The 20,171-nt window shown below is 36.7% G+C and overlaps 5 protein-coding genes across 5 annotated transcripts; 4 read left to right on the top strand and 1 right to left on the bottom strand.

Annotated features, from left to right (window-relative positions):
* Nucleotides 1–2,424: 2,424 nt before the first annotated feature.
* LOC147928195 (uncharacterized) lies at nucleotides 2,425–4,094 on the top strand. Its single transcript, XM_087484370.1, has 5 exons — nucleotides 2,425–2,699; nucleotides 2,982–3,137; nucleotides 3,240–3,479; nucleotides 3,581–3,640; nucleotides 3,749–4,094. The coding sequence occupies exons 1-5, from the start codon at nucleotides 2,589–2,591 to the stop codon at nucleotides 3,848–3,850; spliced, it is 669 nt and encodes a 222-aa protein (XP_087340496.1). The 5' UTR covers nucleotides 2,425–2,588; the 3' UTR covers nucleotides 3,851–4,094.
* A 332-nt stretch (nucleotides 4,095–4,426) lies between these two features.
* On the bottom strand, nucleotides 4,427–6,673 carry LOC104757346 (uncharacterized). Its single transcript, XM_087486050.1, has 3 exons — nucleotides 6,557–6,673; nucleotides 5,690–5,884; nucleotides 4,427–5,600 (listed from the first exon to the last, which is right to left on the bottom strand). Exons 1-3 carry the CDS (start codon nucleotides 6,671–6,673, stop codon nucleotides 4,626–4,628), a joined length of 1,287 nt encoding a protein of 428 aa, XP_087342176.1. The 3' UTR covers nucleotides 4,427–4,625.
* A 91-nt stretch (nucleotides 6,674–6,764) lies between these two features.
* LOC147928194 (uncharacterized protein At4g02000-like) lies at nucleotides 6,765–7,358 on the top strand. The gene has a single exon (XM_087486049.1). The coding sequence runs from the start codon at nucleotides 6,765–6,767 to the stop codon at nucleotides 7,356–7,358; it is 594 nt and encodes a 197-aa protein (XP_087342175.1).
* A 10,615-nt stretch (nucleotides 7,359–17,973) lies between these two features.
* LOC147928193 (uncharacterized) lies at nucleotides 17,974–18,942 on the top strand. The gene is made up of 2 exons (XM_087486048.1): nucleotides 17,974–18,392; nucleotides 18,672–18,942. Exons 1-2 carry the CDS (start codon nucleotides 17,974–17,976, stop codon nucleotides 18,940–18,942), a joined length of 690 nt encoding a protein of 229 aa, XP_087342174.1.
* A 225-nt stretch (nucleotides 18,943–19,167) lies between these two features.
* Nucleotides 19,168–19,836, top strand: LOC147928192 (uncharacterized). The gene has a single exon (XM_087486047.1). It carries the CDS (start codon nucleotides 19,168–19,170, stop codon nucleotides 19,834–19,836), a length of 669 nt encoding a protein of 222 aa, XP_087342173.1.
* The last annotated feature ends 335 nt before the right edge of the window (nucleotides 19,837–20,171 follow it).

Raw genomic sequence — 20,171 nt, 5'->3', positions numbered from 1 at the left:
AATCTAAAGAACAAAATAAAAAAGTTGCGACAAGAAGAAACAATCAATTGTTTCAAGGACAATTTTGTCTTTTTAATATATTAAAAATATCTAAATATATGAGTACGGGAAGAAAGTCATATTTCTACAATACCCATATAAAGAAGTACCGATCTCGTAATTAATTCAATTATTTTTCCTTCCACTAATTTTACTGTATACACACCAATGTATTCAAAGGGGATAAAAGTTTGACACAATTGGACATTTGAATGTACAATTATTGTGTTTGTGTCTTCTCCAACTCCATCCCTATTAACTATAACGACATCAAATCAACATATCATTATTCACCACCAAACAATATCTTTGAATCATATTATGATATGATGTTGTTATGAAGAGGGAACAATAATTAAAGATAAGATGATCTTAGTTGGAGAAAAATAAAATGTTTAAATATAGGTAGGAATACTCAAAATGTCTTCCAGATTAATAGGAAAAAAATACTCAGCGATACGAAGTTTAGCTCAATACATGACCACACATCCAAATTTTAAAAATGTATTGCTAACTACTCTAAGTAAATGTATTGCATGGTCATATATACCAACTATTTGATGACATGTGCTCAACATCACGATCATTTTATTCCGGTACATCGTTTATCAGAATTCGGCGTTAACCAGGTTTGACCGGCGTTGACCTATGTTGACCACCAATTTGTTTTTTTTTTAAAGTTATTTTATTACAGTATTAGAACAAAAAAATAAAACTGTTTTATAGAATAATGTATGGCCATTTAATAATTTACAATATATATATATATATATTCATTACAAAGATATATTTTATATTTGTTAAGCAATCAATCTTATAATAGTTTTTTCAATTGTAAAACTTAACAATAAATAAATTTAAAATCATTAATAAATTTTTCAGATATTAAAACTTTTATTTTACCATATATCCTACTATATTAATTGAATGTTCAAATATGAATCTAATCTTATAATTTTTTCTGAATATGTTGTGATTTGAATTTTTAAAAACGAAAATATATTATTCAGTCTATGAAGGAAAATATGTGTTTTAATGTTTCACATCGGTGGGTTGGTAAAACTAAATTTATGTAGTTGATAAATTAATAAATTTTATTTTCTTACAATTACAATATTATAAGTACTTTAAAATATTTTACAAAATAATGATGCAAATACAACAACCAAACAATATATAACTGTAATATATTTCAAACAAATTAATATATTATAATATTCTAAAATAGTTAGTATTCAGAAAGATATATGTAAATTTACCAAAGAATTGCAATATTAAATAAATAATGTCTCAAACAAAATAACTTTTTATAACAATATAACAATAATTTTTATCATTATATTATAATTTTTGGAAAAATGTTAATATGTGTTTTATAGCACGGGATATATTCTAGTGTATGAGTAAATGACTTTTATTTCAGTAATTCTAATGATTTTGATATAATTTGGGTTTGATTCTAACGAGTTCATATAATCATTTTGATACTATAAATATTATTTTGAATTTAAAGAAATTAAGAAAAATTTGTTGTTTTTTGTTTAACAATGTATAATATGCAGTTTCCTTATTTTATTTATTATAACATGAATTTTCCGGTTTTAGTTTAAGTTTCAATATCTTAAAAAGCTGTTAATGATTTTTCAGTTTTATTTAAGTTTTGAACTTAAAAAAAATAACTATTATAAGATTGAATTCATTAAACATATATAATATATCTTTATATTGGATATAGATATGTTTTTTTAACCATAAATGGTTCAACAAAACAATTTTATTATTTTTGTTTCTAATAACTAAAAAAAATTGTTGGTCAACACCAATCAAACCTAGTCAATGCCAGACTCTGACAAACAGTATACCAGAATAAAATGATCGTGATGTTGAGCACATGCCATTATATAGTTGATACATATGGTCATGCAATATATTTTTTTCGTATAGTTAACTATACATTTTTAAAGTGATGTGTGGATGTAGTCATGTATTCAGCTATATATGGTGTAGTTTACTATTTTTCTTTTCTAAATTTTTATAACGCATAATACACTAACTAATTACCCTTAAATACATGTGAAATTGTCAATGAGTGGTCAAAAATAGTAACAAATAAGAATCGAACAAAATCTATTTTATCACTTAGAATGGGACCTATATTCGTATATTTATTGGGTACAAAATGAAAAGTTGAAAACATTCGAATGTTTTACTTCGTTGATGGGCCTTATCATACTTTCTTTAATTGCATTAATTGTTAAAGTAAATAATATTCAAACTTTGTTTTTTTTGTAAACCTTTTTTTCAGGTGAAATTTTAATCAATGGGCTTGACTCGGTATGAAATTACAAAGCCCAATAACCTTGAAAACTAATAGGCTTCTTCTAGTACATTCCAGTATCCTCCACAAGACTCTCTCATTTCCTTGGCTTCGTGTCTCTCTGTAATATTAACACAAATTTGCAGCTTTTCTCTGTGCAGACTCAGACTCTCTACGTTTCGTATCCCCCTCTGTAACAAGGCTAGGCTGCTCTAACTGAGATTTCATATCCATGGCGGAAGAGTTAGGGCTTGATTTGGAAGAACTCAGACAACTCCAGAACATAGCCAAGAGACCTCGTGTTCTCAATCTCATCAACTCCGAGATTTCCAATTTGGAGAAGGTACCTATTCCACTTTTTTTTCACCCCTTTTCTCGTCATAAATCGTTTTGTTATAAGTAGTTGCTCTTGTATAGAAACAGAACTTGGGATTTAGTTTTGAGAGTTTAGAGAAGAACTGTTTCATTCTTTGTATTTGTGACATGTATCATGTATGTGTGTCTGAATAATTAACAAGGAGAAAGGATATGACTTTGGAGTTAAACTTATCTCTTGTATTGAGTTTTATGAAAATAAAAATCTCTACTTTGGTTTCTGATTAGATTGAATCGTTCTTTTTTGTAGCTGAGAGACTCTGCTGCAATCACTTCAAATGCAAAGCCAGAGGTGCCAGTGACAGTTCCTGCCCCGGTTTCTTCTTCGGTTAAGCCGGTTTCTCCAGCAGTGAGCTATGTAACTCTTGGAACATTCAGCTGGGATCAAGACAATGAAAAAGTCAAGGTATTAACTAATCAGTATTATTTTCCTTAATCTAGAGTAGACTCAAATTAGTTCCACAAGTGAAGGTTTTGGTTATGTTAATGAGGTGTTTTTTTAAAACAGGTGTACATCTCTTTGGAAGGTGTTGATCAGGACAATATTCAAGCTGAGTTCAAGCCAATGTCTTTGGATATCAAAATCCATGATGTACAAGGGAAGAATTACCGATGTGCGATCCCGAAGTTGAATAAGGAGATTGTGCCTGAGAAATGCAAAGTGCTTGTTAAGCCTAAGAGGATAGTTATCACAATGTTCAAGTCTTTCCGAGGTAACTGGCTTGATATACACTACAAAGAAGATAAGGTAATAATCCGAATACTCGAGAACTAAGCTATTGTCTTAGTATAGTGGTGGAGCTTTTGTCTGGTGGAAACTAAATTTGGCTATTTTTTTGTTTGGTTCAGATTAAACCGAGTTTGGAGAAAGAGAAAGACCCAATGGCTGGAATTATGGGTTTGATGAAAGTAAGGATCTATTTCATTCGTGTGGTTGTCTGAGATATATGTTTGTGCATCTTCTTACTAGTTGCTTATGATTTTTTTTTTTATGGTTTGATGTGAATAAAACTACAGAACATGTATGAGGATGGAGATGAAGAAACCAAGAAGACAATAGCCAAAGCTTGGACAGATGCTAGGTCAGGCAAAGCAGCAGATCCTCTTAAAGGACTATGAAGCTTCTTTGACCAGTAATCATCATCGTTCACTAATTCGTCTTTTGTATCCGAGCAAATGTGCTTTCATGTTCTAGTGTGACCGTATCTCTCTGAAAGAACTTGACAAAAGCAAAACATCTGTTTTTTTTAGTTTAGTCGAATGTTGCATTTGCTGTTTTGGATATTAGTTTCTTGTAAGCAAGCATTCGAACTTTTGTTTGATATTCCTAAGCAACTAGAACTAGAAAGCCTTTGTTTTCGAAGTTGAGCTGATCAAATCTTGCATCATTCTGAACTGTTTCAGCTCATGGCATTGAATATTAGATTTTGGCAGCTAATTTTAAGCTTTGAAGTAACTTCAATTCTGAGACGAGGCCCTACCCGTCAGTTAGGTGGGCTAAACGGGCCGCACCAGCCTGTACATGCACTCCTACCTACCGCGCCAGCCTATACATGCACTCCTACCTGAACGGGCCGCACCAGCCTAATTGACCAACAACTACTTATTTTTCAGATTTATAAATACGCAAGACGTGGCTACGTGTAAGTTGATAAAAGAAAAATTAGAGTCCGTTACGCCGTGAAAGTCGAACAGTTCACAACATCCAAAAACAAAATCGATAAAACTTCCATAGGAAATAATGATTCACATTTAATGGATGTCGAAGCAAAAAGAAAATGTTCATAAATCAAGAACCAAGTTATTTTAATCAAGAACAAACTTGTACTAAACAAACAAATTATCCAAAACAGACATGATCAAAATGGTAATAGTAGTAAAACTCATTGATATACTAAACAGAGAGTTGTGACGATGGTCTCTTACCATCATCTGTGTATCCCAAAGAAGGTGGTCGAACTGGTTTAGGACTCTCGACCGCAACATCACTAGCTGAACTCTGCTGAACCAAAACCGGATAAATGTCGGTAGAAACCGAGAGACGAGAAGGTGAAGCAGGGGAAGAAGGCGAAGGCGAGACCGATGGCAGTTCAGAAGCCGAAAACGAAGCCATAGAAAGAGTTCTAGTGATTGAAGGATTCACTTCAGCTACTTCTTCAATACCTTCATCGATATACACAACATCTTGCATAGTCAACTGATGGTACTCGACGATTTCTCTCAAGAACCGGTTCTCTCTAGCATAAATGGAGTTTTCGTGAGCTAATCTTGCTTTCTCTGCCAACAATGTCTCTAGCTGAAGCCTGATTAGGTCATCATCAGCTGGACTGTTGTTACCTTTATCCCTGTTATCTCTTAACCGTTTGTTTTCTTCTTCCAACTGAGAGCACCGTTCTTTAGCGAAAGCTAAATTTGCTTTGACCGTTTTCAACTCACGGAGGAGAAGCTTGGCTTTAGCTGCTGTAGCCATGGCTACGTCACGTGAAGCTTTGAGTTGAGACTCGTGTGGGTTTGGTTGTGTTAATGGTTGCCATGGACTGCTTGATCCAGAGGATTGGTTATAATTGTTGTTGTTGTCTGAATCGATTAGATCGGATCCTTTACGTCTGATTTGAGAAGCTACGATCGTACGACCTTCCCCGAACGCTTTCTCGAAACTGTCTCCGATCTGATTCAGAGAGGTTGTGATTTTGTCTATGCTTTTGCGTATTGTTGGATTCGAGGGTTCGGGAACGACGTCGTTATGTTGTTGTTGTTGTTGTTGTTGTTGCTCTTCTTCGTCTTCGAGGATTGATTTAGCTTTCTGAGCTAGGATCCCCCAGAATCCACGGCTCTCGCTCTTATCCTCGTAAGCCGTGAATCCTTGAGCCTGAGATTTGGTGATGTTTAAGGTTTCTTGCAGGAAAAGTAATCTCATGAAAAGAGAAAAAGAGAGAGAGAGAGAGACAGAGATCAGACCTGAGAGGAGGCACGGATTGCTTGAGCGGCAAGGGAGGAATGAGAAGAGAAAGATTGAGACGATCTGAAGGATCCGCCATTGGAGTGACCTTTGAGATCACCATGATCGTGATCAGGTGGTTGATTATAGATGTCTTCTTTGAAGGTTGAAGCCCTCGCGATCCCTTGTCTTCTCCGATACGCTTTTATGAGTTGCTTTTATGGGCTATAATAGTGATGGGCCAATGGCTCACAAAAGCTGAGTGAGAATCAATGTTGCAATTTCTTTTTGATGATTTTGACTTACTGATAGTCTAGAACTGACAACTATAAGACAGGCTAGATAGCATACTTCTTTTTTTGTTTTTTTTTGTTTTTCACTTAAGACTTCTTTTAAGTTTTGTAATGAAAACGGTCGAGTGGTAGTGCTATTTTAATATTACTTTTTTTTAATCAATTATAAAGTTAGGAAAATTTTCAAGAAGATGACTTGGAACCCATAAAAAGATTTGATTTGATAGAGGTTTTTCTAATTCGAAGGTTCCCAACTTTTCTATGCAAAATAATGTCTAAAGGTTTCGGTAAAAAGGAAAAAAAAAAAAAAAACATCACGCAAGAATGTCAAAAAGCTTGAAGACAGTAGAGACTAATATTCAACTTAGCTGGGAAAAACAAAAAGACCACCCTCTTTAGGGCTTAGATCTTTTTTTTTGTTTAGAGTCTTTCACTAGGTTAAGAAGAGAATTTTTAGACTGAAAAACATTTTCCTTGTAGCTGCTTTCTCCTGTTTACCTATTTGTGTCGTTTGTTTAGCTCTAAATCTCAGAAAGAAATTAGGGTTTGTTCAAGTTAGTTCTTCAAGTATGGTTTTTCTGTCTGTTCAACAACGATGTCCTCAACTATGGATAAGGTCTTGATGTCTATGTCTTTAGAAGAAGTGGAAGAAGAGGAGCCGTTTGAGATGTCGGACTTACCACAATTCTTATTTATGGAGCGAAATTTCATGAGTTTTATTGGTCGAACCCTGAATCCTCCCTGCCAGCCGATGAGGAATTTGATCTGTGATATGCCAAGGAAGTGGCAAAAACCGGGATGAATGAGAGGAGTAGCGTTATCAAATGAAAGATTCCAATTCATTTTCGATAACGAGCATGACTTACTGGAAGTGTTAGCAAAAGGAGCTCATACCTATAATGATTGGTCCATAGCGGTGGATAGGTGGTATGAAAATCCCCCGGTGAATTATTTGCAGCGTATCTTAATCTGGGTTAAGATCTGGAATCTTCCAGTAAACTATTATACGGCAAAAGCGATTACAGCTCTGGGAGAATTGGTGGGGGAAATTCTGGAAGTAGCCTTTGATCCAGATAAACCACAAATCCAAGAGTTTGTTAGAGTTAAGCTTATGTTTGATGTCTCAAGGCCTCTGCGACGATCAAAAGAACTCAAGTTACCAAAGGGAGGGAGAACAGTGGTGCGATTTCAATATGAGCGAGTCCAAAAACGTTGTTTTGAATGCCAAAGGCTGACACATGTGAGAGATGTTTGTCCGCTTATGGTTAGGAAAAAGGTGTTGGAAGAAGCAGCCAAAGTTTCAGGCTCTCCGGTGGTTAAAATACCCAAACCTTTGTGTTTGAAGGAAGACGATCCTTTGCTTGGGGTTTTGAGAGAAGATCAGGTGGGGGGTTGATCCTTCCACTAGTCAGTTAAGAATCGCAAATGACGTACTCGAAGGAATGAGGCAGTACCTATTGGCCAATAATAATGAAGATTGGCAAGTAAAAGTTGATCGCTGATATATCATGGGTTTTAGGTGTTTTTAGCCATGATATAAGTCTTGTTTATAGAGTCTTTTTGGTATTTTTAGAGTCTTTTGAGTCTTTATAGGATTTAGCATGGATGGGAGCATAATGGAACTAAATAAGCTGATTTGGAGCATAATCAAAGCATTGAGGCTAAGCTACGAAGTTGAGAGACGAGTTCAGAAGTATGCATCAATCGATGCTACCTCTGCATCGATCGATGCAAGTGTCACAAGCCAATCAGATGTTTTCTCACAAGCTTTAGAAAATTTACAAAATTTGCCCAAGTTTTCCATATTTGCATCGTTAGTCCCTAGACGTGTTTTAGGAATATAAATAGGATTTTATGGTCATTGTTTAGACCTAAGCTTTATTTTTTCTGCAACTTTTGAGAGAGAACCCTGAGAGATTTTTAGAGAGCTTTTGGAGAGAAGAATCAAGACTCCTTCAGAGAAGATTCAGAACTCCTTTTTTTCTTCCTTTAATCTCTTAATGCTATCTATTTTATTCATGATTTGTGTTCTTACAATTATGTCTGAGTAGACCTGCTTGTTAGGTTTAGGGTTTCTCATTAGGGATTTCATGGATTGTTAGATTGATTAATTGTTTGGATTCATTATCTTTCTTGTTCTTCACCATAGGTTGTTCTTAATGATAGATCTTTGATTAGTCATCTGGATTTAGATCTTAGGATTATTGATTGATATGAGAATATAATTGATTTTCCTCACAAAAACCTTTGGGTGAGCAAAATTACTTTTTGCAAAGAGATTTGAATTAGTGATTTTGTAAACTTATCTAAACTTGATTTTATTGCTGGTTTTTAACTTGAATTTTGCAAAGAGATTTGAATTTTCGGGTTTTAAAACTTAGATAATATTTGCAGTGAGAACTGATTTATTTTGTAATTGTGTTTAGAGTTCAAGAACGGTGCTTAATTGTTGAATCTAGCTTGCTAAATTAATTGATCTGATTTTCCATGATCTCCTGAGAATTTCCCTAGGTCTAGCGTTTCATCCTTCTGAATTTTACAACTCTTTTATTTTCTGTTTAATCTTTTGATTTTAATACAATTTATTTCTGTTTATCTTAATTAAAAGATTAATAAATCCATTGTGTGAATCTAGAGTCTTTGTGGATTTGATCCCTAAGTACTACAATTGATCTCTTAATTTGAGAGAGTAGCTCTAGGGTAAATTTGAGCATATCAAATTTTGGCGCCGTTGCCGGGGACTCTTTTGATTCACCATTAGATTAAAATCTTTGATTTTGTCTAAATTTTTATTTTTCTATATTACTCACACGCTTTTGTTTCTTTTATCTTGTGTGTTTCAGGTACATGCCTAAGCCTAGCACCAGTAAAAATCCTACTGGTCCAGTTGTGAAGCTTACAAACCAAGAGTTAGGACAACTAGAGCGTGAAAACACAAAAGCAGCCAAGTCAGTGAAGATGGTCAAAACACTCATATTAAGACCTGATGAGGCTGGAGTTTTGAGGGATCAAGAGGGTCATGTGTACAACGAGCAAGGCCAGAAACTTCATGCTGAAGGACGAGTTATTCAGGAAGAACTCGTCGTGGTTGAGGATGATGCACGTGGCGTCGAGCGACGCAACGATGGCATCGATCAACGCAACCAAGATGGCATCGACCGATGCAACATTGGCGTCGATCGACGCAATGCCAGAAACGATGCGAATTTGGAAGGTCACAACCAGCAGAACCTTCAGGGCAAACGGGATAACAATGGAGAGCTTGTCAAGACTCTTGCGGACTTCAACATACCAGATTTGTTCTATGAGAACCGCTCCACAATTGTCCCTCCTCCATTTCCCAGGAATGATTTTGAGCTTAAGCCTGCCTACTTTGCTCTTGTTGGACAAAGGCTTTTCCAGAATCTGCCACATGAGAAGCCTCTAGACCACATTGAGCATTTTGAGGATATAGTCACAAGCATAAAAGCTAATGGAGTTACAGAGGACTATCTCTACTGCAAGTTTTTCCCCTACTCTCTTGTTGGGGAAGCTTCTCATTGGCTAAGGCAGCTGAAGCCAGGATCTCTGAAGACCTGGAATGACATCAAGGTGGCATTTTTGAACTACTTTTATGATGATGCGATGTCAGATGAGCTGAGGATTAAGCTTTCCACCTTTAGACAAGGCCCAGCTGAATCTTACAAAGCTGCTTGGGTGAGGTTCAAAGCATACCAGAGAGACTGCCTGCATCATGAGTTCTCAGAGGTGCTGCTGATTAGTATCTTTTTCAGTGGTATTGATTGGAGGTATCAGATGGCTTTGGATGCAGCTAGTGATGGTAACTTCAAGACAAGGTACCCAGCTTATGCAGAACAGTTGATTGAAAGGCTAGCATCAAGCAACAACACTAAGAATGCGGACCTAGAGTGGAGAAGAGCACATGAAGGCAATGGTTCAAATCAGTTTGCTGCGGTGAATGCTAAGTTGGATACAATGCACAATCTTCTTGTGGGAAAGAAGTCTGTCCATTTTGCTGAAGATGTTGAGACTTTTGAGCCAAATCCAGAGATTACAGAAGAAGATGTCAACTACAGTAAAACCTCTATAAATTAATAATGTTGGGACTAAGACATTTTATTAATTTATAGTGATATTAATTTATCAATAAATTAATAATTATTATTTTATAGTGTAAATTAATAATTATTAATTTATAGATATATTTTTAATTGTTTATTTTTTAAAAAATTATGAATTGGAACAACTATAGCAAAATAAGATTAAACTTTCGGATGTTATAAATTTTATGGTTTAGGAATTGAACTTGTAATATTTAGAAAGCACTATTTACAATAAATTACAAATATTATAGACAAATTGACTTATACACATGAGACACATAAATTCAAATCTATGAATAATAATATCAATTCTCCTATTTTAATAATCTGTCAAATTATCAAATTGTAAATGATGCATATCTAAAAATTAAAACTTTAAATTTAATTATTTGTATGACATGTTATAAAATATTTTAGAGATATCATTATAGGTTGAAAATACAACATTACAATTGTTCTATAGAATTGAGCTTTAGGAGAAACATACACTATTATATCAGTATATATATATATATATATATATATAAATTTACATAATTATTAATTTATGATATTATTGGGACCATATTTTATAAGGAGATTTCGAAAAAATTATTATCTTATTATCTTATCGAATATTGTTAATTTTTACACTGGCCCGACTTGGGACCAGCAAAATTTATTAATTTATAGTGTTTATTAATTTATAGAGTATTAATTTATAGAGGTTTTACTGTATGTGTATGGAGCTGGGTATCAAAGTCAGAGATTTGGTCAGAAGAATTCCTTCACAGGAAATCCAAACAGCAACTTCACTAGGAGCTATGGATCTTATTCTTATCAACCCTCCCTCCACCCAATTCAGAGAGCAAAATGGAATCAATGATTGGACAAATTTTGGAAGGTCAACAGAAGTTGACAGTGGACTTCAATGGAAAGATTGATTCTGTATACACTGAGCTGACTGGGAAATTCAATGCATTGAACACTCATGTCAAAAAGCTGGAGAATCAAGTGATTCAGACTGTTGGGTCTGTTAAAAGATAAGAGGAACTTCTTTCTAGAAGAACTGAGAACCTCAACCATGCTTGTAATGCGATTTTGGTGAAGGGAGGATACGAAGATACGTCTGTTGAACCAGCATCGCTCGACGCCATCACAATGCATCGATCGATGAAGTCACCATCCATCGAGGCAAAGTCACTCCAGAACGAGAGCATCGATCGACGCAACTATGGCATCGATCGACACCCCCCACGAACAGCTCCAGTTTAAATTCCAGATCCACCAATCGATTCAGAGCAAGCTTATAAGCCTAAAGTTCCTTTTCCTAAGCCTAGGAGGTCTAAGCAGGAGCTTGAGGAAGCTAGATGCAAAGCTATAATGGACAAGGTGATGATAGAGATGCATTTGGTTGATGCAGTCAAGTTTTTTCCTGGTATTAAGCGGTATGTGAAGCGGATGGTCACCAATGGTTTGAGTCCTGAGGAAGGAGCACTGCTTACAAAGGATGTCAGCTCAATTCTGTTGAATCAGCCTCCACAGAGGAAGAGGGAGAGGAAGCAAGAAGTGGTTGTATATGAGGAAGTAAGTGCAGTGATCCAAAGTAGAATTGCAGAGAAGTTACCAGATCCTGGAAGTTTTGTGTTAGATTGGTCTATCTCCACAAGAAGGTTTCCTCATTCACTTTGTGATCTTGGCTCTAGTATCAATTTGATGTCACATTCTGTTGCTGTGAGACTTGGGATGACAGATTTCAAGCCAACTAAGATCTCTCTTATCTTAGTTGATCGATCTAGAAGGATTCCTGAAGGTATCTTAGAGAACATTCCAATCAAGATTGGAGATTGCATGATTCTTACTGACTTTGTGGTGTTGGAATATGACAAAAAACCTAGTGATCCACTCATCTTAGGACGATCATTCTTGGCTACAACTGGTGCCATCATAGATGTGAAGAAGGGACACATAGCTCTGAATGTTGAAGATTTTGGTTATGAACTTTGAGATGGACAAGCTGAGAAGGGTTCCCACTATTGATGGTCAGACATTTTCTATGGAGATTGCATCTGATGATGATCCGATCATAGAACTTCCTGAAGACAAAACTGCTGGGTATGTCAAAGAGATGGAGACTGTTGAGGATGTGAGTAAGCAAGCTGTTAAGCTTGAAGATTGAAGTGGAGATCATCTAATCAGTACTAGAGACCATGATGAGGTTCTGATCCATGACAAGTTGCTGGTAGATGATGTTTTTGTAATGAAAACACGGATTGCTGAGGAAAGTTGCAGAATCGTTGAAGAGACACGAGTTGCAGACACAACATCGATTGATGCAGATGTTGCATCGATCGATGCAGCTGTTGCATCGATCGACACACCTCCACGAGTTGACCTGGACTTGTCTAAAACCGAAGATACTCGAGTTGATTCCTTAGCTACAAGTCCTAGACCAGTTGTTAAGCTGAAATCTCACCATTCCACAGTCCATAACCCACAGTTAAGGCCAAGGTATGCATCTCCTTCTCCTAAACCTTCTCCTATCATCAATAAGAATTCAAAGGTACAAACACTGTTTTGCAGTTAACCAAGCCACAAGATTATCGTAGAGCGCTTGTTTATTTTGTTGATGATTTTGTAGGACTTAAAAGAAAGTCACCCATTCCTAAGTCCCGCCCTGGTCCTGTTCCTCACATTCTTGGCAGATCTCATGTACCTACTACCTACACACTACCTTGGATAAAGAGGACATTCTCTCATAAGCATTCATTGCCATGTTCCGATCCATCGGATGCCTGAGATCCGACACAGTCAAGCTAATGACTGAAAACAAGCGCTTAGTGGGAGGCAACCCACTGGTAGGTTTTTCTTTCTCCTTTTTCTTTTGATTTATTTTTATTTTATTCGCCAATCTCTTACTTGATAACATTGGGGACAATGTTGTTTCAGTCTGGGGGAGGCAGTTACTAACTATGTTTTCGTTTTTGAGCGTCAGTCCAAAAAAAAAATTGTTTTATTGAGTCAAAAAATTTGTTGGGAACTATGATTTTTCTTATTAGTGTATTGCCTTGGTTGATTAATGCTGCAGATTGAATCCACTATCCGACTAATGAGAAATCCAATGGCTGACCAGTAAACCAGAGACATCCGAATTTCCAACAGAATCCACAAAAGCCTGAGGTAATTTCTGCTCTTTTCTTTTTACCTCATCATGGAGATCGAGGTTCATAGGGCTTGACTCCTCTTTCATACCTGACAAGGTTACGAAAGAAAAAAAATGGTACTCCTCTCCCTTGTTCAAGTTTAAAAAAAATATCCCTGAGAGCTTTGTTTAAAAAAAAAGAAAGTGAATAAAAGATGAAATGATTTTGATCAGTTTAGAGAGGTAGGTAAATTACCTATGACCTCATTATTCTACTCTTGAGTCAAATGATCACACAAATCTTGGAAACGAGGGGTAGGTAAATTACCGATGACCCCATTATTCGCCTACAACTTTGAGAAAAAAAAAAGAATAGTAAAAAAAAACAGCAAAGCAAAGCTCAAAGGAAGATTAAATAGAATAAGTCTGAGGGAGAGAAAGAGTACCACTGGTGTTAAAGGTATATCTTGCTTGTTATGGTATAATACGGGAATGAGTCTAGAAGGTTCTTGACATTGATCAAATTGATGAGACCTACCGATGAAAGCTTAATGGAGGAAGTAGTGAAATTTGGTTTGAATTAAGGATGCTATGAAAGTCAACGGAGAAGTACATGGTGGTTCGATTTGGATTTATCTGCTAAGCATATGGATTATGGTTTGGATGATCATGGCATCACTTTAAAAAGAAAATGAGTTCCTGCGTTTTAAAACCTCTTTCACAGGTCTAAATTTATGTTTTGCTTGAGGGCAAGCAAAGGCTAAGTCTGAGGGAGTTGATATATCATGGTTTTTAGGTGTTTTTAGCCATGATATAAGTCTTATTTATAGAGTTTTTTTGGTATTTTTAGAGTCTTTTGAGTCTTTATAGGATTTAGCATGGATGGAAGCATAATGGAGCTAAATAAGAGGATTTGGAGCATAATCAAAGCATTGAGGCTAAGCTACGAAGTTGAGAGACGAGTTCAGAAGTATGCATCGATCGATGCTACCTCTGCATCGATCGATGCAGCTGCCACAAGCCAATCAAATGTTTTCTCACAAGCTTTAGAAGATTTACAAAATTTGCCCAAGTTTTCCATATTTGCATCATTAGTCCCTGGACGTGTTTTAGGAATATAAATAGGATTTTTATGGTCATTGTTTAGACCTACGCTTTATTTTTCCCTGCAACTTTTGAGAGAGAACCCTGAGAGATTTTTAGAGAGCTTTTGGAGAGAAGAATCAAGACTCCTTCAGAGAAGATTCAGAACTCTTTTTCGTCTTCCTTTAATCTCTTAATGCTATCTATTTTATTCATGATTTGTGTTCTTACAATTATGTCTGAGTAGATCTGCTTGTTAGGTTTAGGGTTTCTCATTAGGGATTTCATGGATTGTTAGATTGATTAATTGTTTGAATTCATTATCTTTCTTGTTCTTCACCATAGGTTGTTCTTAATGCTGGATCTTTGATTAGTCATCTGGATTTAGATCTTAGGATTATTGATTGATATGAGAATATAATTGATTTTCCTGACAAAAACCTTTGGTGAGCAAAGTTACTTTTTGCAAAGAGATTTGAATTAGTGATTTTGTGAACTTATCTAAACTTGATTTTATTGCTGGTTTTTAACTTGAATTTTGCAAAGAGATTTGGATTTTCGGGTTTTAAAACTTAGATAATATTTGCAGGGAAAACTGATTTATTTTACAATTGTGTTTAGAGTTCAAGAACGGTGCTTAATTGTTGAATCCAGTTTGCTAAATTAATTGATCTGATTTTCCATGATTTCCTGAGAAATTTCCTAGGCCTAGCGTTTCATCCTTCTGAATTTTACAACTCTTTTATTTTCTGTTTAATCTTTTGATTTTAATACAATTTATTTATGTTTAGCTTAATTAAAAGATTAATAAATCTATTGTGTGAATCTAGAGTCTTTGTGGATTCGATCCCTAAGTACTATAATTGATCTCTTAATTTGAGAGAGTAGCTCTGGGTAAATTTGAGCATATCAATCGCATAAGAAAATCAGTAGGTGAAGTTGAAAAAGACCCGATAGCTAAAAAGACTTTTTGGAGATTGGAGGCTGCCCCTGAGGTACATTTGGATGTAAACAAGGATAAGGGGTTAGGTTTTGGGTTTGAAGGAATAGATGGTGGTTCGCAGAGAGAGAGGGGCAGTGATTTGGGATTTCTCAAGAGTAATACTTTGGATAGAGGAAGAGAGGAAGAGCATTGGGGGTGTGAAGAATGTTTTTCCGCAGGAGTGATTCTGTGGGCTCTTTTTTGGCATTGTCTCATCCTATTCAGGACAGAGCTACGGGTTTTAGGACTGGTTTCAGTGAAACTAGTCCTTCCGGCTCTAAGATTAAAAAGGGGAAGGCAAGGAACAGACCTCCGACTAGGTTAAGAAAACCAAAACCAAAAGGCAGCGATCAAATTGGTGATAATCCAATGCCTCAAGTGGATTTATCTCGGTATGCAAATGAGAAGAGGAAAGCAGTTGGTGAAGGCTCAAGCACTGCAAAAGTTTTAAAGCTAAGCCCTTCGATGGTGATCCCAATTGAGGGATCGCCCGACGTGTAATGAGCATTCTGAGTTGGAATTGCCAAGGCACGGGACAGTCTCAAGACTTGGTGATTCCTCTTCTCATGGAGTTGCGAAAAAAGCACTTTCCTGAGATTTTGTTTATGATGGAGACGATGCAGTGTAGAGATAAGTTGGTTGATTTAAAGTATCTTTTGGGGTATGATAGAATTTTCACAGTGGATCCAGTTGGAAAATGTGGGGGTCTAGCACTTTTGTGGAAAAATAACGTTTAGTTGGACTTTTTGTGGGAGGACAAAAATGTTATCGATGTTCAAGTGCAGTTTAGGGCATCAAACTTTTTCCTCTCTTTTGTATATGAAGACCCGAATTGTAGTAATAGAAAGGAGGTGTGGGAAAGAATTAAGAGATGTGGGGTTGGAAGAAAGGATAGATGGTGTATGATAGGCGATTTCAATGCTATTTTGCACAATGGAGAAAAGATTGGGGGACCTAGAAGAGGAGAGAATTTCTTCAAACCTTTTGTAGAATTGTTAGACGTGTGTGACATGTTAGAACTACCTGGTAGTGGCAATCGTTTTACCTGGGGAGGAAGAAGGGGAGATCATTGGATACAGAGCAGACTCGACAGAGCTTTTGGAAATAAAGACTAGTTTGACGTTTTTCCGGCGTCTAATCAAGCCTTTTTAGACATGAGGGGGTCTGATCATCGTCCGGTGTTGGTCAAGCTAGTGGTATCCCAGGAAGCGTATTAAGGACAGTTCTGTTTTGACAAGCGGTTTTTACACAAAGCGGATGTCAGGAGAGCCATTACTAGGGCTTGGAAACCTGGTGTATCTAATGGGGGATTTTTAGTGTCGCAAAGACTCAGAGACTGTAGAAAAGCCTTAAGTTCTTGGAAGAAGAAAAATTCTGTTAATTCCAGAGATAAGATTCATCAGTGTGAAGTGGCTCTAGAGAGAGAGTACAATCTGAGAGATGGCCTAACTTGCATCAGGTTCATATTCTTAAACGTGAACTCGCTAAAGCATAAAGAGCTGAAGAGACTTACTAGAGGCAACGAAGCAGGCAAAAATGGCTAAGAGTAGGTAATCGTAACTCGAAGTTCTTTCATGGATTTGTTAAAGGAAATAGAGCAAGAAAAAGGATTGAACAACTGAGAGATGCACAAGGGGTAATCAAGAGATCAAAAGCAGCAAAAGGGGAAGTGGTCATTGAGTATTTCAATAATCTCTTTCAATCTTCAAACCCTTAGAGCTTTCAGGTTTGGTTTGATGAGTTTTCATCCAAAGTGTCCACTGAAATGAATGAGAAATTATTGGCCAAAGTTTCTAAAGAAGAGATCAGAGAATCAATGTTCTCCATTGAAGCTTCAAAAGCCCCTGGAGCAGATGGTATGACTGCCATTTTCTTTCAAAAGAATTGGAACATAGTCGGCAAAGAGGTTACTAAGGAGATCCAGGATTTCTTTGAGAGTGGTAGCTTTCCTGCAGAGTAGAATTATACTCACTTATGTTTGCTTCCAAAGGTTCAACATCCGGTTAATATGAATGATTTACGACCGATAAGTTTTTGTTATGTTTTGTACAAGACTATCTCAAAGATTCTTGTGTCTAGAATCCAAGGGATTCTACCACAGATTGTGTCCAGTAACCAATCGGCGTTTGTGTCGGAGAGGCTAATCACGGATAACATTATGGTGGCTCATGAAGCAGTACACAGCCTAAACTCTCATCCGGAGATTTCTTCTCAGTTCATGGTCGTAAAGACAGATATGTCTTAAGCTTATTATAGACTGGAATGGAGTTATTTGCGAGCTTTACTGACTGGAATGGGTTTTCACCTGAGATGGATCGAGTGGATTATGGTTTGTGTGAGTATGGTTACTTTTTCATTGCTGATTAATGACCAACCCTTCGGCATGATCACGCCGAAAAGAGGATTAAGACAAGACGACCTTTTATCACCTTTTCTCTTTGTTCTTTGTACTGAAGGGTTAACTCATTTACTAAATATGGGACAAAGAGAAGATAAAATCCATGGTATCAAGTTTTTGGTGGATGGACCAGAAGTTCACCATCTCTTGTTCGCAAATGATAGCTTATTCATGTGAAAAGCTTCTTTGGACCAATGTGGCTTCCTGATGGATACGTTAAGAAAATACGGAGGAGCCACTGGACAATCAATCAATCTGTCTAAGTCATCAATTAATTTTGGTTCAAAGGTGAATTTGGTGGTGAAGAAGAGTATCCAAAATAGGATGGGGATAACGAAAGAAGGTGGTGCATGGACGTACTTACGACTCCCAGAATGCTTCAGCGGTTCAAAGATTGAATTGTTGAACTATATTAAGGACAGAGTAAAGTCGAAAACGTCTGTTTGGTTTTCTCGATTCTTATCTCAAGGGGGGAAGGAAGTTTTGCTAAAATCTGTGGCTCTCTCGATGCCGGTGTTTGCCATGTCGTGCTTCAAATTACCAAAGAAGTCCTGTGAGAATCTGTCGAGTGTGATGGCAGATTTTTGGTGGAGTACTTCTGAGCATTCCAAGAAATTACATTGGTTAAGCTGGTCAAAATTGTGTCTCCCTAAAGAGCAAGGAGGGATGGGATTCAGAGATGTTCAGACCTTCAACCAAGTTTTATTAGCAAAGCAAGCTTGGAGGATTTTGCAGTTTCCAGAGTGCTTATTTTATTTTCTCAGATTTTAAAAGCAGATATTTCCCTACGTCTGATTTCTTAACTGCCACCTTGGGAAGTCGTCCATCATATGCATGGCGAATTATTTTGTTTTGGAGAGAACTTTTGGTGCAAGGCATAGTTAAGAATATTGGCAATGGGAAGTCGTTCAGGGTCTAGTTGGATGGTTGGATTGAGGATGATGGGTTACGGCCCCGTGGAGAAGAAATAATTTTTTCAATCCAGACCTTAGAGTGGCAGAATTGATTGATAATGGTAATAGAACATGGGATGAAAATGCTTTGGAGTATCATTTCTTACCTTTGGATATTGAAAGAATCAAAAAGATAAAGCCGGTCATAGAGAGTGAGGACTTTTATTCTTGGAAGTACAATAAGAGTGGAGACTTTTCGGTAAAGTCGGCATACTGGCTGGCTTTCCAGAATTTAAACATTCAGATAAGGAATGAAGCAAACATGTTACCTTCGACTAATCCTCTAAAAGCACAAGTCTCGGGGATACATACAGACCCAAAGATCAAAGTTTTCCTTTAGAAAGTGTTGTGTGGAGCACTACCTGTAGCAGCAGCGTTAAACGGGAGAGGATTGAGGATAGATAATTCATGCCAAACGTGTAGAGGGGAGGAAGAAACAATTAATCACGTTTTGTTCACTTGCTCGTTGTCCAGGCAAATATGGGCAGTTTCAGAGATCCCAAATCCCGAAATGGGTTTCCATAATGGGTCTGTCTTTTCTAATATTCAATACTTCTTATTAAATATGAAGAATCCTCTTTGGCTTGGAGAGTTAAGAAAAACGTTTCCATGGATTATGTGGAGGATTTGGAAGAATCGAAACCTGGTTGCTTTTGAGGGTAAAGATTTTTTCCCAGGAGAATCAATTATCAAAAGTCAAGGAAACTGGAGGAAGTGGGTTGAAGCCCAAAAAGACTCGGATCAAGAGGAAGAGGAAGAAGGTTGTGATGAAAGCGGTACTCGGGTAATACGAGAAGTGAGTATACTCCAGGGTAAGGCAGGTTGGAAATCACCGCCCAGTAACTGGATGAAGTGCAATATTGGAATCTCTTGGTCTTCTAGAAATAGATTGTTAGGCTATACGTGGGTCCTACGAGATCATGATGGCAATGTTGTGTTGTATAGCAGGAGAGCTATGGCATATGTTCAAGACAAACAGGAAGCTCAATTTAAAGGGCTCATGTGGGCGATTGAAAGTATGTTATGGCATAGGATGGAATATGTGATTTTTGGAATGCAGGATCAAGTTTTAGTACAGGTGGTTACTAAGCCTGCTTTATGGTCCTCATTCAGATATCAATCTAATGAGGTAGGAAGAAGGTTGGAGTACTTTAAAGATAGTAAATTCTTTTTTGAAATCTCTTTTTCAAACAAAGGAGCTCTTATGATAGCGCAAAGTGTCACTCAGGAGTGAAGGCTTCAATCATATGTAAAGATCGGGCATCCGGAATGGTTACAACACTTATTTTGCGGAAGAAAAGAGACTGTCCTCTGATTGAAGATCAGTTTTTTTGGTTTATGGCTTTAGTAGAGTAGCCATTTTTTGTATAAGTCTGCACTGTCTTGTGGTGAGACTTAGGAGGTGACGTTTGTATATATTTGATAAGTGAAAGGTGTATTCCGTGTAGGAATGTAGGCACCATGTAATGTTAATAGGTTGTTATAACCTCTCATATCAATATATTACCAGTTGACAAAAAAAAGAATGTCAAAAAGCTTCAGTCTCACATTTTTCCATGAGACAGAAAT

This window comes from Camelina sativa, chromosome 14, assembly GCF_030686135.1.
Source record: "Camelina sativa cultivar CO46 ecotype springtype chromosome 14, ASM3068613v1".
Taxonomy (NCBI): domain Eukaryota; kingdom Viridiplantae; phylum Streptophyta; class Magnoliopsida; order Brassicales; family Brassicaceae; genus Camelina; species Camelina sativa.
This window is presented reverse-complemented; position numbering and strand designations above follow the sequence as displayed.

What these genes read in the sequence shown, in the direction of transcription:
- LOC147928195 (XM_087484370.1), top strand. Translation starts at nt 2,589, where the DNA reads ATGGCGGAAGAGTTAGGGCTTGATTTGGAAGAACTCAGACAACTCCAG. An exon ending in AAGACAATGAAAAAGTCAAG is followed by an intron (nt 3,138 to 3,239) that starts GTATTAACTAAT and finishes TTTTTAAAACAG; the next exon opens with GTGTACATCTCTTTGGAAGG. An exon ending in GAATTATGGGTTTGATGAAA is followed by an intron (nt 3,641 to 3,748) that starts GTAAGGATCTAT and finishes ATAAAACTACAG; the next exon opens with AACATGTATGAGGATGGAGA.
- LOC104757346 (XM_087486050.1), bottom strand. Translation starts at nt 6,673, where the DNA reads ATGAAATTTCGCTCCATAAATAAGAATTGTGGTAAGTCCGACATCTCA. An exon ending in TATCCATAGTTGAGGACATC is followed by an intron (nt 5,885 to 6,556) that starts GTTGTTGAACAG and finishes AGCCCATAAAAG; the next exon opens with CAACTCATAAAAGCGTATCG. An exon ending in CAATCCGTGCCTCCTCTCAG is followed by an intron (nt 5,601 to 5,689) that starts GTCTGATCTCTG and finishes ACCAAATCTCAG; the next exon opens with GCTCAAGGATTCACGGCTTA.
- LOC147928194 (XM_087486049.1), top strand. Translation starts at nt 6,765, where the DNA reads ATGAGAGGAGTAGCGTTATCAAATGAAAGATTCCAATTCATTTTCGAT.
- LOC147928193 (XM_087486048.1), top strand. Translation starts at nt 17,974, where the DNA reads ATGGGGATAACGAAAGAAGGTGGTGCATGGACGTACTTACGACTCCCA. An exon ending in AGGATTTTGCAGTTTCCAGA is followed by an intron (nt 18,393 to 18,671) that starts GTGCTTATTTTA and finishes TAATGGTAATAG; the next exon opens with AACATGGGATGAAAATGCTT.
- LOC147928192 (XM_087486047.1), top strand. Translation starts at nt 19,168, where the DNA reads ATGAAGAATCCTCTTTGGCTTGGAGAGTTAAGAAAAACGTTTCCATGG.